A 22,889-nucleotide genomic window follows, 5' to 3' on the forward strand; every position below is an offset into this window, starting at 1 on the left:
GTGCGTACTACAAAGGTAATCATTGGAGTTTGTTATAGGCCTCCCAGTGTTAATGAGGAGGTGGAGACTCAGCTCCTTGCATAGATCGAAAGGACTGCAAGGGCTGGGACAGTGATAATAATGGGGGGTTTTAACTACCCAGAAATTGACTGGAGTAATGGTACTGCAGGAACAGTTAAAGGGCAAAAATGTTTAAACCTACTACAGAACAATTTTATGGTACAGTTCATAGAGGCCCCTATTAGGAATGATCTGGGTAGCAGTGACCATAACATGACTTAATTTATTGTTAGCTGTAAACAGCAAGCACATACGGGAAAAATAAAAATGCTCAATTTTAAGAGAGCTAATTTTCCAAGGCTGAGAGCTGCTGGCCAAGACTGGGAGGGAATGTTGGCATCAATGAACACAACACAGAAATGGGAGTTCTTCAAAAAGACTGTGTGTGAACATGCTGCAAAATATATTCCCATGGGCAACAAGTTTAAAAGGCTAAAAATCAAACCTATGTGGCTTACGGCCAAAGTTAAAAAAGGTATAGATAATAAGAAAAGAGCTTTTATTAAATATAAAAATTAAGGAATGCTATCATTGTTTAAACATTACAAAGAATATAGCAGAATATGAAAAAAGGAAATAAAGGCTGGAAAAATTAAAAACGAATGACAGATTGCAAAAGATAGCAGGACCAACCCCCAAAAATTCTTCAAATATATTAACAGTAAAAAGGTCAGGTGCAAGCATGTAGGCCCTCTACAAAATAATCTAGAGTGGGTGACTGGGGACAAAGAGAAGGCAAATTTATTAAATACCTTCTTCGGCTCTCTGTATACAAAGGAGCATGGGGGCGCTCTTGTCCATAATGGGCATGGTATTGACACAGCTCCAGATGATCCACATTGGCTTACAATTGATATGATCCAAAAATTTATAGACAGAATAAAGGTGAATAAAGCACCTGGACCAGATGGCATACACCCATGGGTCCTTAAAGAATTGAGCTCTGTCATTTCAAAGCCATTGTTTCTAATTTTTAGGGACTCTTTAATGACTGGCCTAGTACCACTGGATTGGCATAAGGTCAATGTGGTGCCAATATTTAAAAAGGGGTCAAAATCTTTACAAAGTAATTATAGACCTGTTAGTTTAACTTCTGTAGTTGGAAAGTTACTGGAAAGTTTAATAAAAGGCCACATAGATGAGTTCTTGCTGGAAAAAAATATTTTAAGCAACAGACAGCATGGATTCTTGAAAGACAGAAGTTGTCAAACAAATCTGATTTCTTTTTATGAGTAGGTGAGCAAAACCTTGGACAGAGGGGTGGCTGTGGACATGGTATACTTGGATTTTGCAAAAGCGTTTGACACAGTTCCCCACACATGGCTGATGTGTAAGGTAAAGTCTACGGGCTTGGAAAAATACATATGTAAATGGTAGAAAACTGGCTAAAAGATCGTATTCAGATAGTAGTGGTTAATGATTCATACTCTGAATGGTCTAGGGTTGTCAGTGGTAAACCCCAAGGTTCAGTTTGGGACCCTTACTTTTAATATATTTATAAACGATATAGGATCTGGGATTAAAAATACAATTTCAGTCTTTGCAGATGACACCAAGCTGTGCAGTGGAATAACGTCCTTACAGGAGGTCTCCAACTTAAAGTTGACCTCAATGCACTGTTTAATTGGGCAACTATGTGGTAAATGAGGTTTAATGTTGATAAATGGAGGTTATGCACTTGGGGACTAAGAATATGCATGCATCATACATACTAGGGGGAGTACAACTGGGGGAATCAATGGTGGAGAAGGATCTGGGAGTTCTGGTAGATCACAAGCTTAATAATGGCATGCAATGCCAAGCTGCGGTTTCTAAAGCGAGCAAAATCCTCTCTTGTATTAAAAGAGGTATAGACTCCAGAGAGAGAGATATTACCCCTGTACAAATCATTAGTAAGACCTCATCTGGAATATGCAGTTCAGTTTTGGGCACCAATTCACAAAAAGAACTTTGGGGTACTGAAGAAAGTGCAGAGAAGGGCAACCAAACTGATAAGAGGCATGGAGGAGATCAGCTATGAGGAAAGATTAGAGGAACTGAATTTATTCTCTCTTAAGAAGAGGAGATTAAGGAGGGATATGATCAACATGTATAAATACATCAGTGGTTCATATAGTGAACTCGGTGTAGAGTTGTTCACCCTGAGGTCATCACAGAGGACAAGGGGGCACTCTTTACATCTGGAGGAAAAGAAATTTAATCTCCAAACACGGAAAGGTTTCTTCACAGTAAGAGCTCTGAAAATGTGGAATAGACACCCTCAAGAGTTGATTTTGGCCAGCTCAGTGGATTGCTTTAAAAAAGGCCTGGATTGTTTCTTGGATACACAGATTATAACTGGCTACTATTTATAGGTAAAGTTGATCCAGGGAATATTCGATCGCCTCTCGGGGGATCCAGAAGGAATTTTTTCTCCTGCAGGAGCAAATTGGATCATGCTTTGCTGGGTTTTTGCCTTCCTCTGGATCAACTGTGAGTGTAGGATTATAACTTTTTTTTTTTTTTTAATGGTTGAACTGGATGGACTTTTGTCTTTTTTTCTGCCAGACTAACTATGTAACTATGTAATACTTCACTATGTTGGTTACCCCTAGTCCTCTGGAAAGCTTATTCCTATTAAAAAAAGTTGTCTGGCCAGTCTAGACACCATATGAATCTGAGAACTTTCCACTGTTTGATTCTAAAAAATATGGTTTGGTATTGCGATTGAAAGGACCCGTTATGAAATATAATAGTTTAGGAAGGTAATTCATTTTGATGGCATTGATCCTGTCAAAGCAGAAATTAAGAAGCTATACCATATTTTCATTCCTATTTTTGTATTAATAATTTCTGGAACAGAGCATGCTCTCAATAAACAGGGGTCCTTAGTAGTGTGAGCAAAGGAAAAAACAACAGTTTTTACTAATAATTTTTAATTATTTCCTACAAATTGAGCAAACAGTGTAGCCATGCAGTGGGAGAAGTCAATAGAATTCTAGGGTGTACCACTAGATGGGTCACCAGCAGAAGGAAGAAGGACCTGATTCTTCTTCAAAGATCTCTAGACCTCATTAGAATACTGTGTTCAGTTTCTGGAGACTGGAGACCTCACTTACAAAAAGATATTGATGAGATAGAATGAGTCCAGAGACAGGCAACAAAAAATGGTGAAAATGGTGAAAGGTCTGGGGGATAAAAGATATCAGGAGAGACATAAGGAACTTAATATATACAGGAGGAAGCAAGGGAAAGGGGAAAAATGATCAAAACTTATACGGTTCAATAAGGGTGAATAAGGTTCAGGAGGAAAATATTTGCAATATAAAGCCAAGGTCAAGAACATATGGGAATGACCTCAAAAAATCATAGAAAGTATTATTTTACCAAAAGAGTAGTTAATGCAATAGAGTTCCAGTGGAGGTAGTGAGTCAGCCAACACTGAGTTAAGTGGATTCAAACATGGTTGAGAAAAACTTAGATCTACCCTCAGACAAAAAAAAAAAACAATAAAAAATAAAAAAAAAGGGGGGGGGGGGGCAGACTTGGTGGACCACTAGGTCTTTTTTCTACCATCACTCTTCACACTGGTTACATGTAAAAGAGGCTCTGCTACACTCCTGCGTTTTTGTGCATATCCACTAAATCTTCTTCGATAGATGTCATCTGGGTAGTGTTCACCTCTGTGATTATATTGGGCAAACAGACCAGACATAGAGAACAATGATCTCTATAATGACCCATAGAAACTATACCCTCAGTTAATATGTATGTTAATACCAGAACACACATTCAGGTCTAGCTGGTAAATTAAATAAAATGAGTGTACTGTAGATTATGCATTTGTCTGACAGATTAAGCAAGAGATGGATGTTTTTCTAAGAAAAAAAACTAATGGATTCCTCCATCCACACAATTGGTACAGAAGGCTTCTGTACCAAATATTAACACTGATTTTCTCAGGTGTTCAAATACTTATGTTCAGCAGTGCAAGACAAATAAATTCTTTAAAAATCATACAATGTGATTTCCAGAATTGTTTTTTTAATTCTGTCTCTCAGAGTGGGAATGCACCTACAATGTGAATGTCAGACCCCTCCATGATTTCTAAGTGGAAGAAATTGCAAAATCGCAGGTTGTTCAAATACTTCTGTTCCTCACTGTATGTCTGGTGCATCCATAGTAGAGATTCAGTGCGAATTGCAAAGGAGTCCTGTCAGTTTTCTGAGCAGTGTGGTCTTGCTCAGGTGCAAATTCAGGCCCATTGACTTCTATGGGAACGCTTCTGAATTACACATGTCATTCAGTTGTGAACAGGATAAAATCCTGACCTGATCGTGATGAAAACCTGACCTGAAATACTGAACAATTAGCTAAAAACTGAGCTTCAATTCGCACCACACATGTGTGAATCCACACTTGTTCTCACTTTCTGCCCATGGGGTCAACATGATAAATGATGAGGATAAATATTCCCAAAGGGGACACAGACAGCAAAAAAGTCTAAGTGAAAATGTTTGGGCTAGAATTTTGCTTTAAGCCAAAAATGGCTGTGCTCTTTAGTTGATCAAGTTAATGAAGTGCTTGTACCCTCATGCTAATGTTTATCATTTTCTCTCAGGTGGAATGACAAGTGGAACATTAGAGAAGGAATAAATATTACTGATGATTCATTCACAGGTTTAAAAAAGAATGTCAGTGATTCATGTAACGAGCAGCAACCATGATACATACTTGAAGGCAATGATGTTGGGGTGCTTTAACTTTCTCAGGTGTTTAATGTCAGTTTCTTTCTGCTCTCTCACTTTCTTGATGGCGACTTCTTCTCCTCGGAATTTCCCCAGGAAAACCGCTCCTTGTGCCCCACTACCCAGCCACTGCAGCTCCGAAATCTCCTCAAATGGGACTTCCCAAGTATCTAAAAGTGAAAAAAGAACCAGATTTAGGAAAAAAATTATAACTATAACATAAATATAACAAAGGTCTTTTAGACATCATTGCAACCAAAAGGTGTCAGTTCTAGGCTTCAGCATGGGGGATCTTTTGTCCAATATACAGAATGATTATCAAATGGTGTTCTGGAGTTTGGACATAAAGGTGACATATTTTATTAGGTCGATGTGAAGCCTCCGTTTCTAAAACACATAGGACATACTCTAGTTATATAAGAAAAAGTTTGAACTGCCAAAAGTGGAAACATCGTCCCCTAAATACGGTACATTTATTTGCAGCAATATTGAGCAGTCATATGACTGTCTCTGGATTCTCAAACCTGTGAAAGGCCTGGTGGGTGAGTCGCTGTCTGCTGTCTGGGTACAGACATTAAAGTCATGCTAAACCTCACTTTATTTTTTTAATAAAAAAGAAGCTATACTTACCTGCTCTGTACAAAGATATTGCAGAGTGGTGGCTTACCTTCTCTTTTTCAGTTCCTGCCAGTGCTATCAGCTCCTCCTTCCTGTGAGTGACACCTCAGCAAACCAACTGCTAAGGAGGCACCCATGCGGGCCTGCTCCTAAGTTGGGCTGTGTGTGTTTATAGAGCCACGCACGTTGGTAAGCCACACACCCTCCTCATAGGATTTGACTGACAGAAATGGGAGCCTATGGCTCCTGATTGCCAATATCTGAAGGTAGTTTGCTGCATTCAGAGGCAGCTAAACACTACCTCTAGATGCAGCAACATTTTATGCTACTGCCACATACAAGTTGGCCAATTACCTGTGGTCAGTTTTTGGGTGGTCACAGCTCAGCAGAAACACAGTCAGTCAGAGGCTCTGTTTTATTGTAACTTCTCATTTGAGTAATTACATGCAAATAGCAGTGGAGCCTGCCAGTGATTTGTACAATGGCAAGAATCCACTGATTGTTGCTGGAGGCCACAGATTTTCAGCCATCTGCATGTAGCCTTAAGATAGAACTAAAGACAATACCTTTTCTTCATTTTAGATAGAGTAAGGGAGGGTTTTAACTCCTGTGAGTTTTTTTTCATCCATGTACGATTGGGGAGATTTCCCTTCAAGTGACCACAACAGGAAGCGAGAGGAAATCCCTCCAAAATCAGGGAATCTCTGGTTGTCACCAGCATTACCAGAACTAGTGTCCCCATTAGAAGATCTCTTCTCTATTCCTGTTCTGGTGACAACTTAAAATTTGGGGTTTTCTTTCACATTCCCTCTCAGTGATTAATGTAAACAGGACAAATAGAGAGAGTGATACTCTCTAACAAGGAAACAGACAGCAATAAAAACTTGCCTTTATTTACATTTTAAGTCCATCAGCACAGTACAATAAAGTGCGCTGACTACAAGCATTCTGTTAGCTTGGCTCCCTGTAGTTTGGGGAGCAGACACAGAACAGCTACAATGTCAATGCTGCATTGCAAGGCAGTGGTCAGCACTGTGCCATTTTACTATAGGAATCCCCATAAAGAATTGACTTATAGCAGGGGTGGGCAACTGTGGCCCTCCAACTGTTGTAGAACTACAAGTCCCATTAGGCATTGCAAAACTGACAGTTACAAGCATGACTCCCAAAGGCAGAGGCATGATGGGACTTGTAGTTCACCAACAGCTGGAGGGCCACAGTTGCCCACAGTTGCCCGATTCGAACCAACGACCCTAGTTAAAACTATGGTTATTTTCAGTATATCCTCCCTATTTTTCTGCACGCCAAGATAGGGCTAATTGAAAAGTTGATTCCACATGTGCAATGTAAACATATTTGCCCACATATTGTTATTTCATAGACAAAATAATAATAAAACAATCACATTATGAAGCAATCAAAATGACATGTACTCTCTCTCTGGCAGACAGGCGCTTTGTGGATATCTGACAACAGAGACTGAAGATACAAATATGGCTACATACATGTACATAAATATGCTACTATAGATGTGCATAAAAACAACGTAAAAATTATTCAACATGTTATTAACATTATTTACATTTGGTTGATCAGTGCTCAGTATTACCTCCTACCAAGGAGGCACTGAGGACAGTCAGGGAACCAAGACATTACACTCCCAGAGGTGTCAGTTTCTGAAGAAGGCATTGGGGGCCAGTTTCTCTGCATCAGAGTGCCTTCAGCAGTGCAGATGGTTGGAGAAGTATTTATTTTCCCTTTTACAAGAATATCTTTTATTGACATGTTAGATTTGGCAATTGAGTCACCTTGACCAGTTTTACCATAAAGATTCTTTCCTATATTGGTGGTAAAATCTAATTTTAATTCATGAACAACTAATGGTTCCTTGTCCTGGGTTTAAAAATAAGTGAATCTACAAAAGTTTTACAGTCACCTTGAATATATTATAACATTTTATTTAATCATCTCTTAGTTGGCATTAACCATTCATTTATTGCTTTCCTGTCTTGTAACCCCACCTTCTTACAGAGTGGTGCTGAAAACTGTACTCCATATTCAATATATAGTGACAATACTATACTTTTTTCAATTAGTACATACCGGCAGTAGGTAAACAAAGCACAATACAAGCAAGGTTATTGGATAGTGACAGTAAGTTCAAGAGCGACTTTAGCTTAGCTGTTGATCATGCTTACATATTAAGAATGATGATTTAAATGCTTATGACAACAATATTACAATAGATGTCTATGGATTAGCCATGGTCCCATATAGCCTGATGTTTTTGAAGGGAGTCGTATATGAGATGAAAGGCTAATTTTTTAGCTAAACTGAGTTAACTTTGGTGATCTTGAATGGATTTTATTTAAGAAAAAATGGCAAAACCCCTTATTTTTAGATCTATGTATGCGGTCATGTGACCACAAACCATCCAGCTCATCCTGCTTCCACTGGGACTGGTGGGTGACTACTTTTGGTTGACTGATGTGAGAGGCTGCTTCATTCATGGATTTTAAGAAAAACTGGAAAAAAACCCTTCATTTTAGGGCTATATATCTGGTCATGTGACCACAAACCAGCCAGCTCACTCCCCTTCCATTGCAGCTGGTGGGTGCCTACTTTTGGTTGAGTGATGTGAGGCTGAGGGAAGGGGGGGTGCTTCATGCTTGATACTGTTGGTGCTGCATGGAAATGCTTGTGCAGCTAAGAAGTATCTGACGTAACATGTCATGATGAGATGGGAAATTAGATGGAAAAGCTATGAGATGATATAGAAAAGCTGCCAGGCCCAGACACTGAAAATCATTTGCTGTACAAGGAACTGGCAGAATCAATGGGTAATTTCTCAGTAAAAACAAGTGATTAAAAAGCTAACATAATATTAATTTTTTCTTAATTATTGTAGCACCTATGTTTAATGTTTTATTGAATAGTGACACAATTGATACCATGTTGTGGTTACTGCTGCCCAAAGGTTCCTGGACCTCCACACTTAATATGGCAGTTAATCTTTGGAAATGATCAAATAAACAACATTGTGTCCTCTATTTGGTTCAGACACTACAGAGGTAAGGTAGCTGTCTTGCAAAATAGAAAATCTGTGTTTGTTTACTAGAATTAAAGACCGTCCACACTGATGTTTGGGTACTTGTAATCACCCATAATAGGGACCCCATTTCTGTCTGCTGTCTTTTACAGCTGTAACAGTATTTGAACTTTAACTGTATCATTTATGTGGGAAGCCATACATCAAACCCCTACGAGTATATTAGAGCTGTACTTTCACCATGTATATTACTCATACAGACTTCACGCTGTCAATGTCATCAGAGATGTCTTCATTCAAAGCTGATCTAACGGAATATTTTACGAAGAGACAAACCTCTCTACATTTTTTTCTACCCTTCCTAACTAAACTGTAGCTTTCCAAATTCATTATTCAGCCGTGGCTGTCATCAAGCCAGAATTCTGTTATATCTACTACATCATAATCTTGGTCTATTATGAGCAACTGCAGTTCATTAACTTTGGAAGGCTTTTTTTTTTCTTTTGCTGTCTTGCATTTTATATTTTTACTACCACATTTTTTCTTTTCAGAGAACAAGTAGCCTTAATCACCTCCTTACTGGCATTGTTAACTTGACCGCTTTATCCCAGCTTCCTTCCAGATATTAAGTTTAAAGTGGTTCTTCAGCCTTTTTGAAAAAAAAAAAAAAAAGGTCAGCGGCTACAAGTACTGTGGCTGCTGGCTTTTCATAAAGAACTGCTTCTTCACAGGTCTTCGGGTCCCCAGCACCAGCATGTTTACTGTGGCAGCCAGCTGCGATTCCTTGCGGTTTCACAGCTGGCTGCCCACTGCGCGGTGATCAGACCGGAAGTGGGAGTTGGTACCTCTCAAAACCAGGTACCCACTCCCTCCCCCACCAAAAGTGCCAAGTGCCAAAAACAGAAAAGGAGGGGGCATACAGCGGAACATCCCCTTTATGGTTAATTTCGGCTTTAAAGAGGTCATACCACCAGATCATTAATTTCAACAAAAATGTTTCCCATAACATTATATGTGCGATACATATTTTATGCATGTTTATTTTACCAGTAAAAGTCTCCCTTTATCTGTGCTTTTACCTACAGTTTTTTAAGCTGGTGACAGAGTCTCTTCAAAATATTCTCCAACCTTCTAACCATTCTTTCACACAACACAGCTACACCCTCCCTTTAAGATGCTGCCCATCTCTAGGAGAGAAGCTATAGTCAAATTAGAAATAGGAATCCACACTCGTCATACCTGAATCAGTTCCCGATACCTAATTATACACTATATTGCCAAAAGTATTGGGGCACCCCTCCAAATCATTGGATTCAGGTGTTCCAATCACCTCCATGGCCACAGGTGTATAAAATCAAGCACCTAGGCATGCAGACTGCTTCTACAAACATTTGTGAAAGAATGGGTCGCTCTCAGGAGCTCAGTGAATTAAAGTGTGGTATCGTGATAGGTTGCCACCTGTGCAATAAATCCATACGTGAAATTTCTTTGTTACTAAATATTCCAGTCATTTGTAAGCGGTATTATAACAAGGTGGAAGCAAATGGGAAAAACAGCAACTCAGCCACAAAGTGGTAGGCCACGTACAATAACAGAGTGGGGTCAGCGTATGCTGAAGCGCACAGTGAGCAGAGGTTGCCACCTGTCTGCAGAGTCAATAGCTGAAGACCTCCACACTTTGTGTGACCTTCAGATTAGCACAATAACAGCGCGTAGAGAGCTTCATGGAATGGGTTTCCATGGCTGAGCAGCTGCATCCAAGCTTTACATCACCAAGTAGAATGTAAAGCCTCAGATGCAGTGGTTTAAAGCATGCCGCCACTGGATTCTAGAGCAGTGGAGACGAGTTCTCTGAAGTGAAGAATCACACTTCCCTGGCAATCCGATGGACATGTCTGGGTTTGGCACTTGCCAGGAGAACGGTACTTGCCTGACTGCATTGTGCCAAGTGTAAAGTTTGGTGGAATGGGGTTATGGTGTGGGGTTGTTTTTCAGGGATTGGGCTTGGCCCCTTAGTTTCAGTGAAGGGAACTCTTAAAGCGTCAGCATACCAAGACATTTTGGACAATTTCATGCCCCCAACTTTGTGGGAACTATTTGGGGATGGCTGCTTCCTGTTCCAACATGACTGCAAACCAGTGCACAAAGCAAGATCCATGGAAACATAGATGAGCAAGTTTGGGGTGGAGGAACAGAGTCCTGACCTCAACCCGATAGAACACCTTTGAGATGAATTGAGAGCGGAGACTGCGAGCAAGGCCTTCTCGTACAACATCAGTGCCATCCTTTGCAGCTATAACACTTTCAAATCTTCTGGGACGTCTGTCCACAAGGTTTAGGAGTGTGTCTATGGGAATGTTTGACCATTCTTCCAGAAGCGCATTTGTGAGGTCAGGCACTGATGTCGGACAAGAAGGCCTGGCTTGCAGTCTCTGCTCTAATTCATCTCAAAGGTGTTCTATCGGGTTGCAGTCAGGACTCTGTGCAGGCCAGTCAAGTTCCTCCACTCCAAACTTGCTTGTCTATGTCTTTTTGGACCTTGCTTTGTGCTCTGGAGCGCAGTCATGTTGTAACATATAGGGGCCATCTCCAAACTGTTCCCACAAAGTTGGGAGCATGAAATTGTCCAAAATGTCTTGGTATGCTGACGCCTTAAGAGGTTCTTTCACTGGAACTAAGGGGCCAAGCCCAACCCCTGAAAAACAACCCCACACCATAATCCCCCACCAAACTTTACACTTGGCACAATGCAGTCAGGCAAGTAACGTTCTCTTGGTAACCGCCAAACACAGACACGCCCATCAGACTGACAGACAGAGAAGCATTATTTGTCACTCCAGAGAACACGTCTCCACTGTTCTAGAGTCCAGTGGTGGCCTGCTTTACGCCACTGCATCTGACGCTTTGCCTTGCACTTGGTGATGTAAGGCTTGGATGCTGCTGCTTGACCATAGAAACCCATTCCATGAAGCTCTCTACGTACTATTGTTGTGCTAATCTGAAGGCCACACGAAGTTTGGAGGTCTTTAGCTATTTACGGGGCCTACCACTCTGTGGCTGAGTTGCTGTTGTTCCCAGTTGCTTCCACTTTGTTATAATACCACTAACAGTTGAGTGTGGAATATTTAGTAGCAAGGAAATTTCACAGATCGACTTATTGCATATCACGATACCAAGCTTGAATTCACCGGGCTCCTGAGAGCGAGCCATTCTTTCACAAATGTTTGTAGAAGTAGTCTGCATGCCTAAGTGCATGATTTTTTTTTTAACACCTGTGGCCATGGATGTGATTGGAACACCTGAATCCAGTGATTCGGAGGGGTGTCCCAATACTTTTGGCAATATAGTGTATATATTTATTAGACAATTAAGAGGCTAAAAGGTATAACTGGAAGCAAGACTTTTGGTAACACCAAACAGTGTAGTTTTGTTGCTGTCTTTTGGGATAATGTAGCAATATTCTGCACAGCTACCCAAAGGGAGCCAAGAGATGCTACAAGGTATAACTCCGGTCTATTTATCAAGTTAAGTTACATAACAGCAGAGGTGATGGTGATGGCCCATGAACGCATGACTGAGTCATCCACATACTCTCCTGCGGGATCTTCATGGATCAGGGCAGACTAAGGTCTAACTGACAGGCTGCACACAATTCACAGCCCTGTCTGTAGCCCTTGTACCCACACAAATGATGTGTCAGAATTATGGAGTGCCCTGTATACCTACTCATCATACTCTTGGTACCCTGTAGCAGCAACACTCTTCTAGATGGGGAAACTTCTTGTGTCGGGACCAATGTCCTCATATGATTGCAGGATAGGGCTCCCATACCCTTCTCCATCACCATCCCCTAGCCTAACCAGGTTTGCTCCAGGTTGGTTCACTGGGATCTTACTTTTCCAAGTGTGTTCCTCATGAGATGCACAGTCTAGTATAGTTTTAACAGGGCACTATACCACTTAGGCAAGGGTACTAAGGATCCATTCCAGATACTTGAAGTAGCCACATGCTTAGTCCAACTCCATTTTATTGAGGTAGTTCATATAACAATTAAATAATTAATTCTCCACAAGTCAGCAATAAGCAGTTTCTCTCTTTGTGAAAGTATGTCTTCTGGACCCCATAGTAAGGATGCCCATCCCAGGGGTAGCAAATAAAGAAAAGGCCCTTACTCAATCTCTCTCTCTTGGCTCTACTCTTCACAACAACCAGTCTGAATTCTCTCTGCACTCTCCCTGGACTCCCTCGCTAAACTCCACCCCCAGCTTATAATTAATCCTGCTAGGAAGGAAATTAAATAATTTCTGGGAGGATTTGATAAGGCAACATTTGTTAAAAGGGGCAATACATTAACGTCTGTCTAAATACTGATGGTAGTGATGGTGGGTAAGGGGTGTAACTTTGCCAGTATATATACTAGAATATATTTGGCAGTTTGTACATTTTAGGCCCTTATGCACACTGGGAACCAAAAACGCAGCTTTTATGGGCGTTTGACCTTTTTTTTCTGCCTCTAAATGCCCCTCCATTTTAAAACCAAGAAGACATCTCCTACGCCTAGAGACCCACATCAGGAATAGGTGGATTGATCGACCTCAGTGTAAACTTGTCCACCAAAGGATCAAAGGTTGTGCAGATCTTTAGCAAGGCTGGGGAGGCCTGACAAGTACTGCAAATAAGAACAAAAGAAAGCTCACCAACCTTGCACATTATTTCACCGGTGAAAGCCGGTGTAGCAGTACAAAAAGCATATGGTGTCCAATAGTGGATCACAAGAGTTCAAGTAGTGTGTGAATCCCACTGGATTCTCACTGGGCTTTGAGGAAGAAGGGATCTCCCTTCGAAACGTGTCAGCCTTATACAGAGAGTCTCCCTTCCAGTGAGATTCACACGCATTTGAAGTCTTGTGATCCACTCTTGGACATTATATGCTTTTTGTACTGCTACATTTGTGAGTATACATCTTATTTTAATAAAATTGCTTTTATCGCTGAGGTAATGCGCAAGTTTGGTGCGCTTTCTTTTGTTCTTATTTGCAGCCCCTCCATTTTAACATACGTGTCCATACACACATTTGTTCACATGTATTTAGTAGCAGCAGATTTTAGAGGCAGAAAAAAAAACATCACCTGCTCATTAAGGAGAGGAGTGTTTGGCAGAAAAAAATGTGTCATGCATCTAAACGCGCCTAAACGCTAAATGCGTTTAGTGCTTGAGCATTCATTCATTTCAAAGGCCAGAATAAATGAATATTCTGGCCAACTGAATCAATGAACGGACAAATGATTGACGCGTCTAAACACATTTGCCAAATGCATCTTTAGGCACGTTTTTTATGCTGCTTTTCTGCTAGGTGTTCAAATAGATGGGCAAACATCCAGTGTGCATGAGGTCTGAAATCTGCTATCTGTAAGCAAAAATAACTCTTTTTTATATAAAAAATGACACACAAACTACACTCACTATACTGACTGTAAGCAGAGAGGCCTTGACAATAAAAGATATTACCAGCTTTGTGTTCTCCCAGACCCTGCTCCCACCTTTCAACCCCAGCCTTGCCCTCCACATGACTATGTGACATGGACACAGGCTGACACACAGGCTTCTCACTCAATAGCAGACAATAAGAACTATAATCTGCGTCCTGCTGCTGTAGACAATAGTCAGTGAAAGGGGAGGGGGTCAGCCATCTGCTCTGCAGGATTCAGCAAGACACACACTGCATCTCTCCAACAAGAGAAAATACAAATGTGTGTGGTACAATGATGCTGCGGGCCTTCTTCATAAGATATTTTGCATTTTATTTCCAAAAAGTGTTCCAAGACTGGATTGCTGTTCTATTTTTGTTTAAAAACACATATTATGAAAATACTATAATAACTGCCATTAAGCTTACGAAATTGAAATGACAGTCACAAAATAACAATCACCGCAATATTATAATGAATCACAAAGTTTTAGCCCTGTTAAGATTGGGCAGTAATACTTATAGTAGTATAAATTCAACAGCTCAGTTACTGGTTAAATGTGTGAAAGAGCTAGGATCATATATTACAAATTCCGGTAAAGTTTACCTGAACTCAAACAGTGAACATTTGTTTTGTTAGGGAACCATCTAGGAATGTTAAAGTGGTTCTAAAGGCAGAAGGAGAAAAAAGGTAACAGGGAGGGCGCTCCAGCACACAGCCTAAGAGTGACAGCCTGTGCTTTGTTTCTGTGTGCTGTGTGAAGGGGGGGGGGTGTTCCTTCCCTCCAATCAGTTCTCAGAGCTCTCCTCACTGAGATCAGCAGTGTGTAATTTCAGTTCCCTGCCCCCTATTTATCGACAGCTCAGACAAGCTTTATAAATTCTAGACTTCGGAGAAGAGAGGAGAGGTAAACAGGTACAACTTATGTAGGAGGATTTGTTTCATCTTTGTCTATCACCTGAGGCCAGTCACTTCACTGGGTATATGTAAGGGCTTACAACCACTTTAATGCATTTTCTGCATTAGGGTAAAATAAAACCCTTCTGTGAACAGGTCCCCCCCAGTATTCCCCCCCCCAAATACTTACCTGAGTCCGATCTCGATCCAGCACTGTGCCCAAGAGCAACGTCTCTCTCTGCTCTCTCCTCACAGGACAGAAAGGCAGCAATGGAAGCCATTGGCTCCTGCTGCTGTCAATCTAATCCAGTGACAAGGGAGCAGGGGTCAGGGTTGTGCTGTGCTGTCTGTGTCTATGGACACAGGCAGTGCGGCTTGGGATTGATCCAGCACAAATGTCCCCATAGGAATTGACTTACTATGAGGGCACTCACTGAAGAGGGGAGCCCAGGAGCGCTGGTGGGGAACCCCAGTAGAGGAGGTTTGGGGATGCTCTGTGCAAAACCATTGCACAGAGCAGGTATGTATGACACATTTATTTAAAAAAAAGAAGGTTTAGAGTCACTTAATTGTGCACAACCATGAAATAATGTACCTTTTATCTGGAATTCCTTCTGAAGAAAAAGCTGAGCGCTCCCTATTATGTGAGTGTGCCTAGGCACTCCTGTGCCTCCAGCATCATATCTATACACCTGCTGCCTCTGACTGCTAGTATCAGGAGATTTGGAGTAAGATTTGGTAATGTCACTTCTAAGCTGCTTGCTGTTCTTCTGGCTGGAAGCTTTAACATGAGAATGCAAAGCCCTGATTCTAAGTATATGGCCACCTCCACAGTGCAGAAGCTCCATAATTCAGTTAAAAGGAAAGAAGACCAGGAGAATAACTGATGACTAGTCTTTTGTCCTCTATCTGCCACTTTTTTGGGGCACAGAATCCACAGTTCAATTTCTACTCATATACCTAGCATTCACTTAGCGTTCGTTTAGGAGATTTATGTAATCAACTAACATGAATATATATATCTCCTAGATTGTAAGCTCGAAAGAGTAGAGCCCTCTAACCCCTCGTGTGCTGTTTGTTGTTGCTGTACTGTTTCATGTATTGTCCCCTCCCCCCCTCTATTGTACAGCGCTGAGCAAACCCTTTGGCGCTATATAAACTCGATGTAATGTAATGTAATATATATATATATATATATATATATATATATATATATATATATACACACACAATGAGGCAGGCCAGCCTTCAACATAATCACACAGTGTTCCTATGGAGGTTGGGCATTAGGGTCACCACTGATGCTGGGGTGGTTAAGGAAAAGTATGCACTGCATTGTACTGCCGCAGCCTACTTTGTACTATTACAAAACAGGCATGTTTGCAGTAAATGGAAACATTGTGTTTCTGATGTTATTTAGTTCAATGAGAGATAATATTGATCTAATTTGTATATTTAGGATATAACTAAGTATGATCAGCTTACAGTGGACATAGACTATAACCTGGTACACACGGTAAGTTTTTTACCGCTGAGCTGAACGAAAACTAAAAAAACTGAAGAGCTTACCAGGAGGACGCTGTACTAATCATTTGATTTAAGTGCAGTGATCTCCCCACTGAGCTACTGTGTTCTGACAGGGGAAACACGTTCCCTTGCCAGAACACACAGGTCAACGCTCGCCGCTATTGGCTGAGAGCGCTGATTGAATGCCGATCGGCTCCTGGTTTTCCAGCAAGCTCATTCAACAGAGGTAAACTGAGAGATTGGCTTCTCTCAAACAAGGTCCCGTACACACGGGTTGAATGTTGGCTGGTGTCTACTGTTACGGCTGATTTCGGCCAATATTTGGCCCATGTGTATGGGGCTTCAGACAAGCTTATCTTTTAAACAGTGTGAGACACGTCACTTGAGAGTGATATACAAGGCCAAAAATAATGGCACCCCTGCATTTCTGTCAGATAATACAACACTTCACCCAAAAAATTGTTGCAATTACAAATACTCATGTTTATTTTTTTTGTTTGTTTTGGTATGACACAAAAAAAGTGGAGAAACGAAAAGCCAAGTCTGACACATTTGATGCAAAACCCCAAAAATGGACTAGACAAAATGACTGCCACCCTCTCAAAACTATAACAAATAATTGCATTCCATATTTGTGATACTCCTATAATTTGTAATTAGACTCATCTGTATCAATTAACAGATCTTAATGTCCCTGTGTCCACTGTATGCAACATTTTCAAGTTTACAGCCCATGGCACTGCAGCTAATCCACCTGGACGTGGGCGAAAGAGAAAAACAAGATTGCAACGAAAGATTGTTCGAATGGTGGATAAAGAGCCTCAATCAACTTCCAGAAAAATTCAAGCTAATCTTCAGGCACAGGGTACAACTGTCAGCTCGCACTATATGTCGCAATCTGAAAGAAAAGGGATGCTATGGTAGGAGACCAAGGAGGACCCCACTGCTGACACAGAAACATAAAAAATCCAGATTGGAGTTTGCCAAAGCTCACCTGAGGAAGCTAAAATCCTTTTGGGAGAATGTGCTGTGGACAGACGAAACAAAATTACAACTTTTTGGTAAAGCCCATCATTCTACTGTTTTCAGAAAAAGCAATGAGGCATATACAGTCCCTACAGTCAAACATGGTGAAGGTTTACTGATGTTTTTGGATTGCTTTGCTGTCTTCACCGTGTGCATGACATTATGAAATCTGAAGACTACCAAGGAATTCTGGGATACAATGTAGGGCCCAATGTCAAAAATGTGGGTCTCCGTCAGTGGTCATGGGTCTTAAAGCAGGACAATGATCCAACGCACATGTCAAAGAGTACCCAGAAATGGTTTCAGAGTACTGAACTGGCCAGCAATGAGTCCAGAACTCAATCCCATAGAGCACCTGTGGAGAGATCTCAAAACAGCACTTGGGAAAAGGAACCCTTCCAATCTGGGAGACCTGGAGCAGTTGGTGAAAGAAGAGTGATCCAAAATTCCAGTACAGAGGTGTAATACACTCAGTGATGGTTACAGGAAGCAATTGATTTCAGTTATATTTTCCAAGCGGTGTGCTACCAAATATTAAATTGAGGATGCCAATAATTTTGTCCAGTCCATTTTTGGGCTTTTGCGTGGAATGTGTCAGATTTGGCTTTTTGCTTCTCCACTTTTTTGTGTCATACCAATACAAACAAAAGAAATAAACATGAGAATGCCTAAGCATTTGTAACTGCAACAATTTTCTGGGCGAAGTGGTGCATTATCTGACAGAAATGCGGGGGGGGGGGGCAATATTTTTGGCCATGACTGTAGCACTTATAATATATATTCAGCAGCTGGTCTTTTTTCTAGGCTACTCTTTCATCTATTGCATTCTGTTAGAGAGAAACAGCTTTCTCTTCCTAGACTTCACCTCTTGAAGATGACCAAGGTAGGCCTGTCGAATTCTGATAGGATCCTGTAAGGGTAATAGAATGGAAGGTGCCTAGGCACTGTATATTGTGAGGAAATACTGTACTTTGCTTATAATCAGAAGCACTATACTAAGGGCTCATGTACACTGCAGCTCCTAAACGGATGTTCAGGAGCTGTTCAGTGTTTTTTTTTCAGCCCCTGATCTCTCCCTAATGTTTTCCTATGTGTCCATGTACACATAGTCATTTACAGTCATTTACAGGCAGTTGAGTTTACAGTCGTTTTTTTGAACGCACCAAAACTTGCGTTCCGGAGTAGATTTTACTGGCGTTTCAAACGCCAAATGCTTGTAAACGAGTGTAAATGCTTGTAAACACGGTTAACCGTGTTTGTAAGTATTTGTGTTTAGAAGCGTTTTTTAACTGTTCCATGTCCAGATGGTGTCCAGAGCATTTTTTCACCATCAGAAATGCATGCAAAGTGTTTTCCATGTATTCAAATGGACCTAGTATACCAGCTCAGTCAGTTCCAGGTTTCACGTGAAGGATAAAAAGGTAGAGCATGCTGCATTATGCTCATGATGGGATCCATAGTGAATACAACCAGAAAAGACAGGTAATCTCAACACATACTGCTCTCACTGCTTCTGCTCTCTCTATTCCTCTCAAAATGTCTGAAATAGTTATTTTTTTACTATTTTTCAGTGAATTCTGGCCATTTGGGAGGGTCTCCGGAGGTTATCTTTTAAAAACGCTTCTAAACGCAAACGCGCATAAACGCGGTATGCAAATGTGACTAAACTGCCGTTTTTTAACCCATGTTTTCCAGCAGTCAGCTTCCGACATTCAGAAGAGTTTTCCAAACGCCCCGTGTACATGAGCCCTAAATGTTAATTTTATTTATGTACTGTTTTTAACTGTCACATTAATCCCTGTTTTGGCATCCTTAGACGTAATGATCTGAACGAACGATCCTTCACAAAATCAGGCAATATGATCAGATCTATGACTTTTTGAAAAGACACACTGAAAACTGAAACTGAAATTATTCTGATTTGTCTGGACAGAAAATCCCATTATAGAAAAGTAAATGATTCAATATGATCATTTATGGCGTGAGGTCCATTGAATGATCTTTTCAATCTTCCGATCAAACAGTAAATCTATCGGTAATACAATTGTATATGAAATCATTCTCTGTATGGCCACCATTAGAAAGCCAATCTTTAGATTTTAGGGACAGGTCCATGTAATTCTCACTGTGAGTATGAGTAGTCAATAAACCCTTGTTCCTGCACGTAGTTTGTAGCTATCTATGTACACAAGAAACATTTGCTCATTACATATGCAGGATCTGCTGTCTGTTTAGTAGAGCTGCACAATGCTTTTGCTGTAGGCTAACTTATGAAATGAGGCCAGACTTGTGGCACATTCCCCATGAATAATATTTTGAATGAAAGATTACTTTAACAATACTGGTTTCTGTAATGAAAAAAAAATTCCATTTAAGAAAAGGCACACATGACAAATTCAGGTTCACAATTTATACACTGCTATATATGACCCAGTTTATATGCTTACATAACAAAGTAGGATGACACCTTGACGTGGTGGTGTCGTTTCATAATTACCTGCAAATGTATACAACAAAATTTTTAACAAATGCCAGAAGTGAGGTTTTTTAAATGCCGGTTAGCTGAATTGAATGCTGGGTAATCTTTGTATTGCTCATATATATGTGAATTGTCCCACCCACGTGGGAGCTATAAACAGATTTGAGAGGCTATGCTGTCTTGTTTTCTAAGGAAAACCATTCATTGCAGATATGTGTGTCTTGTCGAAACTATTCTTACAAGAAAAATATCAGCTTCCTGACATGGAAAGTTATTGGTATTCACAAATAGTGCACTTCTTAAATGCTTTAAAAGGCACTTCAGATTTCACTTCCTCCCTTTCAATGGAATACTTATATAAGAACTTCGACAAGCACACCGGCCACATATCTAAACTTTATAATATATTGACTTTGGGATCAGCTAAGCTGTTCTATATGGAAAAATGGGAAGAAGACCAGGGTGAGATGTTGGACTTGAAAGATTGCTGAAAGATGGCACAGTAAATATCTAAAATATACATTAATACCTCTTTAATTGAGGTGTACTATAAGATTTTCCTCAGGTGGTACATGGTACTGGTGAGAATAGCATCTTGTATCCCAGGAGTCTCCCCATTGTGCTTTAGGGGATGTGGCCTGGAGGATACAGTGTTTCATACATGGTGATCCTGCCCAAAAGTGAAGAGGTTTTGGATCCGCACGTATAACGTCTATTACTCCCTTACCCAGGTGAACCTTATCAAGTCTCCCCAACAGGATCTATTAGGATGCCCACTGAAGGGTACACCGGCACACACAGAGACTAATAGCATTTATCTTTATAGCAACGAATATATCTATTCCCCCACAATTCCATTTGATCTATTGAAGGCCAAGCTATCATGGATTATGATAAACTAATGCCTTTCGGCACTTTTGAATGATAAACTGGCCTTCTCTGAAAAAATCTAGGATCCCTGGATGAAATAGCTTATGGATTCCTCCTGAGATGGATAGGGTGCACTTTTTCCTCCCGTTTTTCTTTCCTAACATTTTCTTTTTCTGTTCTTTCTTTTTCCTGATTTCTTTATATGGCTCTTAGGCTAACAATTACTGTTTAATATGTAGCATGTGATGAATATAGGCTTGCACACAGTGGGAGTGAAGCCTAGCTAATGCGGTTAAGTCAGAAGTATACTTTGCACTGCTATTCATCCACTAAAGCCGTCCATAGATGTTTGAATCTCAGCCAGTTCAGCAGGGACAAGCTGAGATTCAAATCAAGTATGGGCAGGCTGAATGCACCCAAGTTGATCGAACAATCAACTAGGGTACAACCAGCCTGTCGGATTTTACATGCAATTATTACTAGTGGCTACTACAGCCAGTAGCAGTAATCACTGTGTTCTCCTGGTGGGGATGGCTTCCCCTGCGGGGAGATCACAATGGCTCCGCGGGAGGGATTCTCCCATCAACACATACTGTGTCAAAGGGGGAATCGACCCATATTTGCAGGAAAGAAAATCTGTCCATCTATGGCCGGCTTAAATAAGTAGAGTGTAGGAAAGACTATTTCTGCAATAATGCTATTCCAATTCTATACCCTCCTCACATCTGTGACATTTTTGTAGGGGTGGTGTAGATTTATGTCTGTGTTTTAATAACCCAATTGTTTAATACTTATATTTCCTGTACTGTGTTCTTAGGAAAGCTGTATGTATTGGAAAACAGTTTATTTTCTTGTAGTTCTGTATGCATCTGGAGCATACTTTTTGCCATATGGTCCAATGTTGGATTGTGTACTTTCTTGAAAATAAAAACTGGGGGAAAAAAATAGGGAAAAAAACATTTATATGAATAAGCTTTCACCTCGAAGTCCCATATTTCTTAAAACTGTTGTGCACAAAATCACTCAAAGGTGTGACTCTCCTGATTCAGGTGCTCTCTGGCCAGATCAAGCAATTATCTCAAGTCTATGGTTCCAATGCCCTGCTCTCAGAATGGAGACAAGCAATTCAGGGCAGTCAAATTGTGCATGAATGAGTAACTGTTCTCATACATCTTTGGGCACCCATACAGAAAGCACCTTATAAGCCTATAGAGAGAAGTGGGGAGGTATGATCTAGACACTTTCAGCATCAGGGTATTTCTGGGGAAACAACAGCAATCAGACAACATGTCTAATCGCTTTTCCTGAGAAGCCTCAGTTGGTGGATACCTTACAGACATAAGCTCATTATCTGATCTAGCCTAGAGCTGTTTAGCTGTGGACTGTGCAAATGTCACCATTGTTTACAGCTTTTCTTTCAAAATTCATGTTTTGCAATCTGGGTACTGCTTGAAAATAAATAGTATACACCACTAATATTTCAAATGGAAATTCATACAAAGATTCGTATGAAATTATCAGTCATTTTCCCCATACATGCTAACCAGTGTGGTTAGAGGAATCTACACTTCTGGCTATTGTATTCAGGTAACCTCAGCACCTGCAACTGACTGAATACCCAAACATTGACTGCATCTGTTTGGATGTAGTCACTGTTCAGTTGCAAATTTTACACTCAGCTACTTCAATTTTGAAATTTACTTTTGCTGCATCACACCTTCAATTTTGTACAATTCAGCAAGCCTCAGCTGAAAGTCGAACTGTGTATGGCCAGCTTTAGATGTAACACTGTGAGTATGTAAGTGGCTAGACTGCTAGCAAATCAAATTTCTCTATGGCTTCATTCATACAGGGGCTGAGGTTTGTAGTCCATGAATGGGCTGTGGCTTTAGTGGCCAAGTGGTGCATACAGGCAGCCAATGTAATTGTATGGGAACACAGCAGCTGCATAGTAACAACCGCTTGGCCCAATTTGACAGTCGTACAGGTGAGAGGTCCCAGACGCACAAGTCTGCAGTTATGCCCTCTCACCCAGATGCCTGTCAAATTGTGATGATCCGCTGTGTCCATACAGCCACTGCGTCCCCATACACTTAAGTGGGCTGCCTGTACCTGGCGACTCAAGCTGCATAAACACACAGTCCACTCATGGACTAAAGGTCTCAGCA

At 40.7% G+C, this 22,889-nt stretch overlaps 1 protein-coding gene across 2 annotated transcripts in view; it reads right to left on the bottom strand.

Annotated features, from left to right (window-relative positions):
- The window catches only part of MAP3K13 (mitogen-activated protein kinase kinase kinase 13), a 208,253-nt gene that overhangs the window by 47,730 nt on the left and 137,634 nt on the right, over positions 1–22,889 (bottom strand). For both annotated transcript variants that reach the window (XM_089671689.1, XM_089671681.1), the window contains one exon: positions 4,774–4,957. In XM_089671689.1, the coding sequence (XP_089527815.1) occupies positions 4,774–4,957 (184 nt within the window). The remainder of the gene's footprint in view (positions 1–4,773; positions 4,958–22,889) is intronic.

This window comes from Staurois parvus, unplaced genomic scaffold (assembly GCF_062004578.1).
Source record: "Staurois parvus isolate SC_StPar_1 unplaced genomic scaffold, SC_StPar_1.0 ptg000011l, whole genome shotgun sequence".
Lineage (NCBI taxonomy): Eukaryota > Metazoa > Chordata > Amphibia > Anura > Ranidae > Staurois > Staurois parvus.